General features: G+C 39.2%; 1 protein-coding gene and 1 long non-coding RNA gene across 2 annotated transcripts in view; one reads left to right on the top strand and one right to left on the bottom strand.

Moving 5' to 3' along the window:
- Positions 1 to 10,950: 10,950 nt before the first annotated feature.
- Positions 10,951 to 12,502, top strand: LOC122766001. Its single transcript, XR_006360032.1, has 4 exons — positions 10,951 to 11,015; positions 11,232 to 11,371; positions 11,459 to 12,135; positions 12,215 to 12,502. It is a non-coding gene; the product is annotated as an uncharacterized LOC122766001 (long non-coding RNA).
- Positions 12,503 to 12,545: 43 nt separating this feature from the next.
- The window catches only part of LOC122776333 (cyclin-dependent kinase 13-like), an 8,327-nt gene continuing 7,929 nt past the window's right edge, over positions 12,546 to 12,943 (bottom strand). Inside the window, exon 15 of the mRNA XM_044036852.1 lies at positions 12,546 to 12,557. Coding sequence (XP_043892787.1) covers positions 12,546 to 12,557 — 12 coding nt within the window. The remainder of the gene's footprint in view (positions 12,558 to 12,943) is intronic.

The raw sequence follows: 12,943 nt of genomic DNA, 5'->3' as shown, positions 1-12,943 counted from the left end.
TCAGCTTTGATCTCTTATCCTTGTCGTCGTCGTTGTTGTTGTTGGTGTTGGATATCTGTTGTGATTACAGAGGTCATGTGACTCTGTTTGTCTACACCACCAGAAAAGCTTTGGTATAATTCCAGGTTTGTCTGATACGTTTTCAACTCGTCCTACTCTGGAGAACGCAAGCAGAATCTTTTACTTCTGGTATCCCGTTGCTTTGCTTCTATACTTAAATTCAGCATGTCCTACGATCGTGATCCACCTTTTGCTTTTTCAGGATCGCAGTAGAATGTTCCCCTTCTTACTTGTCCTTGACCGTTAAATCATCCTGGACAGCAACAGCCGTCCACCATCTAAACTTTTCATGACAACAGCCAATGAAGAAATGAGCTGCCGGAGGCTACATCTATGGATTCAAACATCACGGCTGCCTGCCAGAGTGGTTTCAGTTCCGAGTGTTGCATGATGGGATTGTGAAACATCAATTACCGGAGCTCTATTGGTAAGATGCACCTTTACATGATTTAGCAGGAACAGCAGATGGCTCTGTTCAGCTCATCTTTATTGTTTTGCGACAGTTCCGTTAGCAACAAAATAGAATAAATATGCATCAGTGTGAGGTTACAACTACTAAAACCAAAAATTCTAAATTATTTTAGTTAAAATCCACAAAACTGATGTAAATTGTTGACAGGAAGTAGCTGCACTTTACACATGTGTAGAACAAATCTGGTTTGTGGTGACGATCAGGTCATGACATGACACCAGGATGAAACTCTGAAAATAACTCAGAATAATGAGTTCATAATAATGGAACAGGCGACACGGCAGAAAATGGTTGTGGATCAGGAGGAGCGAAGCATGGCGTTGCATGCTGCTTGAACACAAGCTGCCCCCTTTTAGGTGTTTCCATGAATCAGAAAAACATTCATTTGTTAAAAAGTAAATCCAAACAAGATTTTACAAGACCACCAGCTCCTGAGCTAAGAACAGTTAATGTTCTCTCTGGACTTTGCAGGAGAGTGAACTGTCGGAACGTGCCAGACAAAGTCAACATTCCATCAGTGTCTCATTCATACAGTCACATGTCAGAAAAAGTACAAGAAACAACAACCAAGGACGGAGAAAATGAAGAGTGGTGAGTAAATATTACAGCTTGATTAATGCCTCATGAAAGAAAACAAGCAACATGTTTTTTCTCTCTGCTAATTATAAAAAAAACATCCCCCTTTCATGACCACTCACTGTCTACTGTTCCTAATGTCTCATAAAAGCATTATGGGACAAGTAGACATTTCCTTTTCATAATAATAATGATAAAAAAGCGCTTCTGTGTCCATCACAACTTCCCTCTCCACATTCAAGGTTTTTCTTTTGTCTGAGCTATAAGAAAATGTCCTTTTCAGTTCTTTCTTTTTTTTTACTCCTGACATTTCGGCCTCTTTTCTCTTTTCAGCAGTGCTTCAGATTGAGAGGGGAAGTGTGCACTGCAGCACGAGGAGCTGTGATAGAGAGAACTTCTCAGGGTCATGGGAAGGGAGACAAGGAGGCAGCAGAGGATGGAAGGGTGTGTCCTCCTCTGCAGCATCACTGCACTAACAGACATGGGGAGGAAAGAGAGGAAGGAAATAAAGTGGGTTTAATGTTGGGTGGGTTGGAAGTCCTTGAGGGATAGATGGATAGATTACATGTACCTTATTGATCCCGAGATTGTTGTGCTGCAGCAGCATGGTTTCAGGCACGTTACAACTAAAATAGGGAAAAACAAAAGATAAAATAAGATGTTATGGAAGGGGAAGGAACGAAAAGTGAGTGACTGTAACTCAAACGTGTTTACAGGACACAGAGCGTTCACAGAAAAACCTGTCCATCTGTCACAGTGACATCTCAGTGGTCAGTGGGTTGCTTTTTTCTGCGCAGGCAGCTCTCCCACTGTGACCAGATGCAGAAGCACTCACTCACTCACTCGCGCTGCTGCTGCTGCTTCTGCTGCTGCTGCTGCTGCCGCAGGGAGAGAAGTGTGTTATATTTAATGTAAGTGCAGGTCACCCTCTCTTCTCCGGGGCTTTTCTTGATCTCGTCTGAAGATGGTGAGGAAACAAAAAAAACAAATTCACAATTTCGGGCGCGGCTGCTGAAACAAAGACAGGAACTAGTAAAAAAATAAAGTGTATTTTAATATTAATATCCAGATGGTATTGAATAAGTAATATATAATCTCTCTCTGTGTGTGGGTGTGTGGGCTTGTATTTGATACCTCTTAAGGACGTTTTCTGACATAACGCTGACCTTGTCAGGACCAGCAGAGACAATGGAGACCAAAATCTGGTCCTACTGAGGCAGGACTTAATTTCTAAGGAACTGGTTAAGTGTAAAGCTAAGATTTGAATTGGGGTGGTTAGATTATCTTTAGGCATTAAATGGTTAAGGTAAGGGATAAGGCTTTTTGGTTAGGCCATCCAAGTCCTCATAAGGAGAGCCACCCGAAACCTGTGTCTGGGACATTTTGACCTTGTGGGGACATTTTGTCTGGGCACCGCAACAGTGCTTTTTCAGGGTTAAGACCTGGTTCTAGGGTTGTGATGGTTAGGGTAAGGTTGAGGGCCGAGGGAATGCCTTGTGTCTATAATGTGTCCTCACTAGGTTGGGTTATGTCAGGTTGGCACTTAAATAAATAAATAAAACGATGCAGATGTTGCTAATCTAATCTGTCTTTTGGGTTCAAACCTCTCAAAAGGTTTGCACATTTACAAAGATCATTGAACTTTGTGACGAGGCGCTGTATACGTTTACTTAACTTTATGAACGTCATCAGTCACAGTCAAACGGATGGATCATAACATTAAAAAAAATAAAGACCTACCAAGTACTAGTGCAGTGTAAAATGTAAAATGCTGCAGAGCATAAACATGTAGTTAAACTGTGTTTTTTTTAGTTGTGTTTAGAGTCTTTCTTTATTTCCTTATTATTCATTCTGTTTCTGATTATTGTTACTGCCGACTCGAGAAGCTTGCACAAACTTTCCCTGGCAAATGTACTTCTTTACATTTGTATGTACCACACTATACTCTGTTACGTTATGTACAGGTGGAGGTTTATCAATGATCTCTGCTGCTGCTTGTATAAATGACATTGTAGTACTGTGTGCTGTATGTACGTGAATGTCAGAACTGTCGTGTGAAGCAGCTTTGCACTGTAGTTTTATTTATTTTAATTTTATTTTTTTTTAAATAAACAATTCAGTTGTATGGGACCATGAAGCAGTCCTTATATTGTCAGTCAGTCAGTCATCATCTAACCGCTTTATCCTCCACCAGAGGGTCGCGGGGGGTGCTGTGCCAATCTCAGCTACATCGGGCGATAGGCGGGGTACACCCTGGACAGTTCGCCAGTCCATCGCAGGGCCACACACAACTAGAGACAAACAACCATTCACTCTCACACTCACACCTACGGTCAATTTAGAGTGTCCAATTTACCTAATCCCCACATTGCATGTTTTTGGACTGTGGGAGGAAGCCGGAGAACCCGGAGAGAACCCACTCACACACGGGGAGAACATGCAAACTCCATGCAGAAAGGCCCTTGTTCCAACCGGGGCTCGAACCCGGGTCTTCTCGCTGCAAGGCGAGAGTGCTAACCACTACACCACCGTGTGGCCCGCACTGTAGTTTTATTTATTTTAATTTTATTTTTTTTAAATAAACAATTCAGTTGTATGGGACCATGAAGCAGTCCTTATATTGTATGAGTAGTAAAGTGTTTCTGTTACTCTTTTTAAAAAACATATTTAAATGTGGAATATCTAGGAAATCATCTTCATCTACTTTATTCATACGACTTGACGTGTACCGTGCGTGTTTGACCTGTGACCTGCATCATGTGTGACTTCCTCCCACCCCTGTTTACTCGCGCGGTGTGCTTCTGCCACTCCGCCTGCTCAGACGCGACTTAAACAAGCGCCACGGTCGCGCCTCGGACGTGTAAACGGCGTTGTACGCCCTCATGTTTTGAGAGTGAGAGACATTTTGCTTTCACTTTCCTCAGCGACTCGGGTGACCCGGTGACAACGCGCGATGTGTGATGATCATGATTGTCGTGAAAAGGCCATAAAGAGAGTGTCGCCTCGCGGAAATGATTAGAAACATCCATCTTTTTGAGTTTTAGGCCAAATCGTCCTCCTCCTCCTCCTCCTCCTGACAATAAACGTAGTCTTAAATACACACTGAGGGTTGAGTAATGTTCCTGTCACGTTGCTTGACAGTTTGACATTTAGATTATTATGTGCCACAGTGAACTGGCACAACTGTCAGTTATTTCTGAGTAAAGAGTTTCTGCTTTTATTCCGGTGAAAACACGAGCAGCCTGAGAACTGAGTTCTGTCCATAAACCACAAGTCCCTAACACATTGCTCATCTGTCTCTTGGGTGAGACAAGTTCACTTTTCTGAGAAAGACAACGGCTATCCTCCAAAGACCACCCCTGCCACCCTCCCAACCACCCCCTTCACACACACAAACACACTGACACAGATGCAGAACCCCCCCCGCAACTCACACCCACACTTGTGTGCAAAAAAAAAAATCCCACTTCCCCCTGCACGTTGCTTTAATCGGGGGAGTCTTAGTTAATCAGTCGTGTCAAAACATTAACGGCTCAGCGAGGATCACGTTTCATGCCAGAAAAACTGAAATGAGGGTGCTGTAATCTCGGTCCGTTGGACAGATAGGACTTTTTTCTTAAGGCAAATCATCGGCGCTTTTATCAGGAACTAAAGAGCCTGCAGTGAAAGTGTTGCCACACATCAGTGAGAGCAAACTGAGACAATGGACGCGTTACACCAGGAAACACGTCCTCAATGTTTGAAGTCAATGAAAAACTGATCTTAAAACTCTTTGATCCCACATTGAGGAGACACCTATGGATAGAATAGTCAATAAAATAAGAGAGAAATACAAATGATAGAAAAAGACGGACATGAAATGTAAAGAATTAGCAGTATAACGTACAATGATTATATGAAAAAGTATATAAAGAGGTACAGTGTTTAACAACGACATGGTCCATTAATAATTACACATGTATACATTTCAGTAGTTTGATTAATACAGTTGGATAAAAACACAGTTTATTTCACCTTAAAACAAAAATGCTAATGTACAGCATATGTCCCCTGAAAATGATGATATTCCCAAGTCAGTAAACGGCGTCATCAATATTGTTTGTTAATGCAGAGAATCTCATCCAAGCATCTTTTACAAGATAACAGATATTCCGGGGACTCCTTTGTGTATTTCACTGAGAATAATTTGACTTTGACTGCTTGATTAATCTTTGATTTGGTTTAAAAGAAATTAAAAGATTTAAAAGTAATAAAAACATCAGCTTAGACATCCAACTATTTTTAACCAGATTCACAAAATCTGCCACAGTCACACTGACATTCACTTCCACCTAAAGTTGTGATACAGCCTGTCTCATGCAGTTTCCTCAGACGGAGGTCCTCCTGACCGTTTTCTGTCTCTCTGTCTCTGTCGGACCATAAATCGTGGCTCACAGTCCCGATGACTGTGCAACTGTTGTCTCCTGTCACTGAGTAACATCCGACAGAATGGCAAAAGCATCCAGAGCGGAGGCTACTGTGGTCTCACCAGGTTCTTTTGGGTGGCTTTCATTATCCTGTTCATTCAGTATTTATTCAGTAGTGTAACATGTGTACCTGTTTTCAAAAACTGACTTTGTATCAAATATGTCATTATATAGTATGACGTCAAAAATGTCCCAGTATAGCGTGTCCAAAAGAATGTCCAATAAACTGTAAAATGTCAAAATTGTCCTTCCGACCTATCGTACAGTATTTATTAAAGTGTAAGTTTGAAGGATAATAAAGAGTGTGTTCTAAAGATTTTCCAGTTGTTTTTTTTCAAGGCATCAAAATCTGACAAACACAACACAACACCATTCATAAGCTAAAATAATAATGTACACGTGCACCCACACATACAAAGAGACAATGACCAATGCTGTTAAGGGGACTGATTTTGGACAACATGACTATTTTGACCGATTTCGGACGACATACTATAATATGGGGCCACACGGTGGTGTAGTGGTTAGCACTCTCGCCTTGCAGTGAGAAGACCCGGGTTCGAGCCCCGGTTGGAACAAGGGCCTTTCTGCATGGAGTTTGCATGTTCTCCCTGTGTGTGCGTGGGTTCTCTCCGGGTTCTCCGGCTTCCTCCCACAGTCCAAAAACATGCAATGTGGGGAATAGGTAAATTGGACACTCTAAATTGACCATAGGAGTGAGTGTGAGAGTGAATGGTTGTTTGTCTCTAGTTGTGTGTGGCCCTGCGATGGACTGGCGAACTGTCCAGGGTGTACCCCGCCTATCGCCTATCGCTATCGATGTAGCTGAGATTGGCACAGCACCCCCCGCGACACTCTGGTGGAGGATAAAGCAGTTAGATGATGACTGACTGACTGACTATAATATGACTTTTTTGACTGATTTTTGACGAAATACTATTGTATGACTTTTTTGTCTGATTTTGTACGACAAACTATACTATGACTTTTTTGACAGATTTTGGTCGACATACTATACGATGACTTTTTTGGGTGATTCTGAACAACATACTATAGTATGACTTTTTTGACTGATTTTGGACGACATACTACTATGACTTTTTGACCCGATTTTGGACGACATACTATACCATGACTTTTGACTGATTTGGGCGACTTACTGAACTTATTTGACGATTTGGGCGACATATATGACTTTTGTCTGATTTTGGGCATTATACTTTACTATGAGTTTTTTGGGTGATTTTGGACGACATACTTTACTATGAGTTTTTTGGGTGATTTTGAACAACATACTATAGTATGACTTTTTTGACTGATTTTGGACGACATACTTTACTATGACTTTTTTGACCGATTTTGGACGACATACTATACTATGAGTTTTTGGACTGATTTTGTTTGGTGACTGATTTTTAAATACTATGACTTTTTTGATTTGCGACATACTATGACTTTTGGGTGATTTTGAACAACATACTATATGACTTTTTGACTGATTTTGCGACATACTTACTATGACTTTTTTGACCGATTTTGGACGACATACTATGCTATGACTTTTTTGGGTGATTTTGAACAACATACTATACTATGACTTTTTTGACCGATTTTGGACGACATACTATACCATGACTTTTTGACTGATTTTGTACTATACTAAGACTTATTTGACCGATTTTGGACATACTTTACTATGACTTTTTTGTCTGATTTTGGACGACAAACTATACTATGACTTTTTTGACCGATTTTGGTTGACATACAATACGATACTTTTTGACGATTTTGTACTATGCTATGACTTTTGGGTGATTTTGAACAACATACTATAGTATGACTTTTTGACTGATTTTGACATGACATACTTTACTATGAGTTTTTGGTGATTTTGGACAACATACTATAGTATGACTTTTTTGACTGACTTTGGACGACATACTTTACTATGACTTTTTGGACAGATTTTGGACAACATACTATAGTATGTCTTTTTGGGTGATTTTGACAACATACTATAGTGACTTTTTGACTGACTTTACTATGACTGATTTTGACATACTTTACTATGAGATTTTGAACAACATACTATGTATGACTTTTTGACTGATTTTGGAGACATACTATGATGACTTTTTGCCGATTTTTTACTATACTATGAGTTTTTGGTGATTTTGAACAACATACTATAGTATGACTTTTTGACGATTTTGGACGACATACTTTACTATGACTTTTTGACCGATTTTGGACTACTAATTTGACTTTTGCGACATACTATATGACTTTTTGACGAATTTGACGACATACTTACTATGAGTTTTGGTGATTTTGAACAACATACTATAGTATGATTGTGATTTTGGACTTTACTATGACTTTTTGATTTGGGACTTTTTGACCGATTTTGACTATTGTATGACTTTTTTGATTTTGCATACTTTACTATGAGTTTTAGGTGATTTTGACGCCATATATGACTTTTGACCGATTTGCGGACTTGACGATTTTGACATACGACGACTTTTTGACGATTTGGACATACTATACCACACTTTTTGACCCATTTGGGCACTTACTATACTAAGACTTATTTGACCGATTTTGGACGACATACTTTACTATGACTTTTTTGTCTGATTTTGGACGACAAACTATACTATGACTTTTTTGACCGATTTTGGTTGACATAATCGATGACTTTTGACCCGATTTTGGGCGACATACTATGCTATGACTTTTTGGGTGATTTTGAACAACTTACTATGGTATGACTTTTTGACGATTTTTGACGACATACTTTTATATGACTTTTTGACCGATTTTGGACATACTATACCTTGATTTTTGACCATTTTGGACTATACTATACTATGACTTTTTGCCGATTTTGCCGACATACTTTACTATGACTTTTTGTCTGATTTTGACAACTACTATGACTTTTTGACTGATTTTGGTTGACATACAATATGACTTTTTGACCGATTTTGGGCCGATACTATGCTATGACTTTTTTGGGTGATTTTGAACAACTTACTATAGTATGACTTTTTTGACCGATTTTGGACGACATACTTTACTATGACTTTTTGACGATTTTGGACGACATACTATACTATGACTTTTTTGACCGATTTTGGACGACTTACTATACTATGACTTTTTTGACCGATTTTGGACGACATACTTTACTATGAGTTTTTTGGGTGATTTTGAACAACAGACTATAGTATGACTTTTTTGACCAATTTTGGATGACATTCTATACTATGACTTTTCTGACCGATTTTGGAAGACATTCTATACTATGACTTTTCTGACAGATTTTGGACGACATATAATACTATGACTTTTTTGGTTGATTTTTGAAGACATACTATACTACAGTGCTTTGGTGTCATTTAGGACAACTTACAATAGAATGAGTTCACGAGTTTGGTGTAGTGGGTAGCACACTTGCCTTTCACTCAGAAGATCAAGGTTCTAGACCTGGTCGGAAATTTTTTGCAATCCTGAGAAGTATTGGAGTTACTTTGGAGAACATTTTATACCATCACTTTTTTGTGCGACATACTATACTATGACTTTTTTGGGTGATTTTCGACGACATACTGTTCTATGAGTTTTTTGACCAAATTTGGACGACATACTATACTATGACTTTTTTTGACCGATTTTGGATGACAAACAATACTATGACTTTTTTGGGTGATTTTGGACAACTTACTATACTTTGATATTTTTGGGTGATGTTGAACAAAATTCTATAGTGTTACTTTTTTGTCAGACTTTCAGTCAAAAATGTCATAGTATAGTTGTCCAAAATAAACTAAAAAAGTCGTACTTTAGTATGTTGTCCAAGATCGGTCATAAAAGTCATAGTATAGTTTGTCGTCAAAAATCAATGTCTAAAACTCATAACATAGTATGTCGTCCAAAATCACTGAAAAAAGTCATAACATAATATGTCGTACAAAATCAGTCAGAAATGTCATACAATAAAATGTGGTCAAAAATCTGTCAAAAAAGTCATAGCATAGTAGGTCGTCCAAAATCGTTCAAAAAAGTCATAGTATAGTATGTCGCCCAAAATCAGTCAAAAATGTCATAGTATAGTATGTCGTCCAAAATTGGTCAAAAAAGTCATACAATAAAATGTGGCCAAAAATCTGTCAAAAAAGTCATAGTATAGTATGTCGTCCAAACTCACCCAAAAAAGTAATAGTATAGTATGTCGTCCAAAATCAATCAAAAAAGTCATACTATAGTATGTCGTCCAAAATCAGTCAAAAAAGTCATAGTATAGTATGTGTCCAAAATCAGTCAAAAAAGTCATACTATAGTATGCCGTCCAAAATCACCAAAAAAACTCATAGTATAGTATGTCGTCCACAATGAGTCAAAAATGTCATAGTATAGTATGTTGTCCAAAATCGGTCGAAAAGTCATAGTATAGTATGTCGTCCAAAAATCTCTCAAAAAGTCATAGTATAGTATGTCAGCCCAAAAATCTTTCAAAAAGTCATTGCGGTATAGTATGTCGCCCAAAATTGGTCAAAAAGTCATTACATATATGTCGGCCCGTAAAATTGTCAAAAAGTCATAGTGAGCAGTATGTCGTCTGCAAATCGTGTCAAAAAGCCAGCAGCGCATAATATGTCGCCCAAAAAATCAGTCAAAACAGCTATAGTATAGTATGTCGTCCAAAATTGGTCAAAAAAGTCATAGCATAGTTTGTCGTCCAAAATCGGTCAAAAACGTCATAGCATAGTATGTCGTAGTGATGGGACGAGCGACACTGGTGCATCAGCACTGTGCCGAGAGCTCAAGAGGGAAACCTCGTATCGGTGCGTGTATTGCTTCAAGAAAGAATCACGTGACCGATACAGGAACTGTGTCGTTTGGATGTGCCGCGCCAAAGTGTGTTTATCAGGAAACAAACTGTATCAACATGTCGTGGGTTTGTCGGATGGAGTTTTGCTTGATCATGGATCGTCCTAGGACGTTTTCCCCGGTGTGGAATAATTTTGATCTTGTGACGCCAAACAAGGTAAATCTTTTTCTCCTTTATGTACTATTTTTTACGGTGGCGCATTGCAATCACTTTATCAGTTTATCAAGTGAATGACCTGTGATTCATATGATAGTCAGTTAAAGAGCCTTACAGTTGCTTTATTCATGTCATCATGTAATTATGAGATCCTGATCTCGTAATCATGAGATAGGGTGTCTATTTTGTTTAACAAGTGAATGCAATGTTCTGGTAAGAGGTTTGAATTGTTTTCAGATAAATTAACTTTTTATGTTATTGTAGGTGAAGTGTCGGCTCTGCTCCACAGAGCTATCTTATATCAATAAGATCACTTCATCAATGCTGAGGTATTATAGAGCTCGGCATGGCAATGAAGAATTGGCAGATACTCGTGAGAGTACCCCAGGTATGTTAAAATTCTCTCTAAAAATTGTGCTAAAAAAAAAACATGCATGCAAAACGACAGGCTCCAGGCCTGGTATCGAACCTCCAACCCTCTTGCTGTGAGGCGACAGTGCTAACCACTACACCACCATGTCGTCTTATGTCTATTTGATATTGTTTGTAAGAATTACAGTCCTTTTATTAAGCTTTTGACAAAATAGTTCCTTTTGGCTTGCAGTTCCTAACAAGCAAGCAGTGGATGAGGCAGTGGTCAATATGATCATCAAAGACTGTCAGCCACTCAGCTTTGTTGAAAATGAGGGATTCAGGGAGCTCCTGAAGCTTATTGTACCCTCGTATGCTCTACCCAGCAGGAAGGTATGTTTAAGAATTTTAATTATATGTTTGTACTAACTATATAACTATATTTTATTGGTGTAACAGTATTTGTATGGTTATTTTCAGACCATCAAGGACTTGGTGAGCCAGAGATATGAGGAGGAAAAGGAGAAAACCAAAAAGGACCTCCAGAGTGCTGTTGCTGTTACTTTAACAGCTGATATGTGGACGTCCATGAATATGGAGGCATATCTAGCTGTTACTGGCCACTATGTGGACAAAGAAAGCCATGAACTCCATTCATCAGTCTTGGCAGTGCAGCATTTTCCTCAGAAACACACTGCAGAAAACATTGCCACGGTGAAAAAGGAGCCTCATGGAGGAGTGGGGCATAGCAGGAAAGGTCAGGTGTCTTGTCACTGATGCAGCAGCAAACATGACTGCATGTGCTCGAATGCTGCAAATACGGCATCTGGGTCGAAGGTCATTCCCATGATGAGAATGCTCCACATTGAGCTTCAACGTCAGGCCACAACAGTGACACAAACAGCTGCTCAGCAACTGGCTGAAAACCTGAGGAAGCGGCTAACTGACGCTATTTGCGGCATAGAATCTCTCAGTGTGATGACTCTGGCAACTCTGTTAGATCCCAGATTTAAAAAGAATGGATTTCTTAGTCAGCAAAAAGGCAAGTGAAGCGGTGAAGAGACTGCAGTCAGAATGTGCAGAAGAAATGAGGAGCCAAGAGCCTGACCCAAGAGAAGAAGAGCCTAGCTCTTCACATGGGTCAGAACCCAGTTCAGGTATGAAAATGCATTTTTGTGGCACTTTGTGATATGATTTATCATGTGATAATGAAGTAATGATTAACTATTTTTTTAGGGCACAATCTCTGGAAGACTTTAGATATGGAGGTTGCAGAAACCCAGACGACGAGGAACGCAACAGCTGACTCCATTATTGAAGTCCAACACTACCTGGCAGAAACAAACACACCCAGAAACCAAGATCCTTTGCAATATTGGAAATGGAACCAGAACGTATACCCACATCTTCATCAACTTGCACTTAAAACTCTCTGCTCACCATCATCATCTGTACCATGCGAAAGAGTTTTTTCCATGGCTGGGGAGCTGGTGTGTAAGAGGAGAAATCGCCTTGGAGCAAAGACACTCGAGAAACTTTTGTTTCTCAATAAAAATTCATGAACTGATCACTTTTTTGTCTTTTATTTCATATGATTTAACAGTTAAGTTGACAAATGTGCACATAGGTTAAAAAATTGTAACTCTGAATTTTTACTCTAATTTGCTATATTTTACATACCAACTCAGTTTTAGCATTTACACGAACAAGGACTTTCTTTACCTGCAATGATTTTATAACTACTGCAGGGGTCACTATTGTGTGACCAACACAGTATCAATACAGTGCCGACACAGTTTGTTTAGTGTGTCAATACACTCCTTGAGGTATCATCGTCCCATCACTAGTATGTCGTCCCAAATCGGTCAAAAAAAGTCATAGTATAATATGTCGTCCAAAATCAGTCAAAAATGCCATACAATAAAATGTGGTCAAAAATCACCCAAAAAAGTCATAGTATAGTAT

The sequence above is a fragment of the Solea senegalensis genome, linkage group LG1 (genome assembly GCF_019176455.1).
Source record: "Solea senegalensis isolate Sse05_10M linkage group LG1, IFAPA_SoseM_1, whole genome shotgun sequence".
Taxonomy (NCBI): Eukaryota; Metazoa; Chordata; class Actinopteri; order Pleuronectiformes; family Soleidae; genus Solea; species Solea senegalensis.
This window is presented reverse-complemented; position numbering and strand designations above follow the sequence as displayed.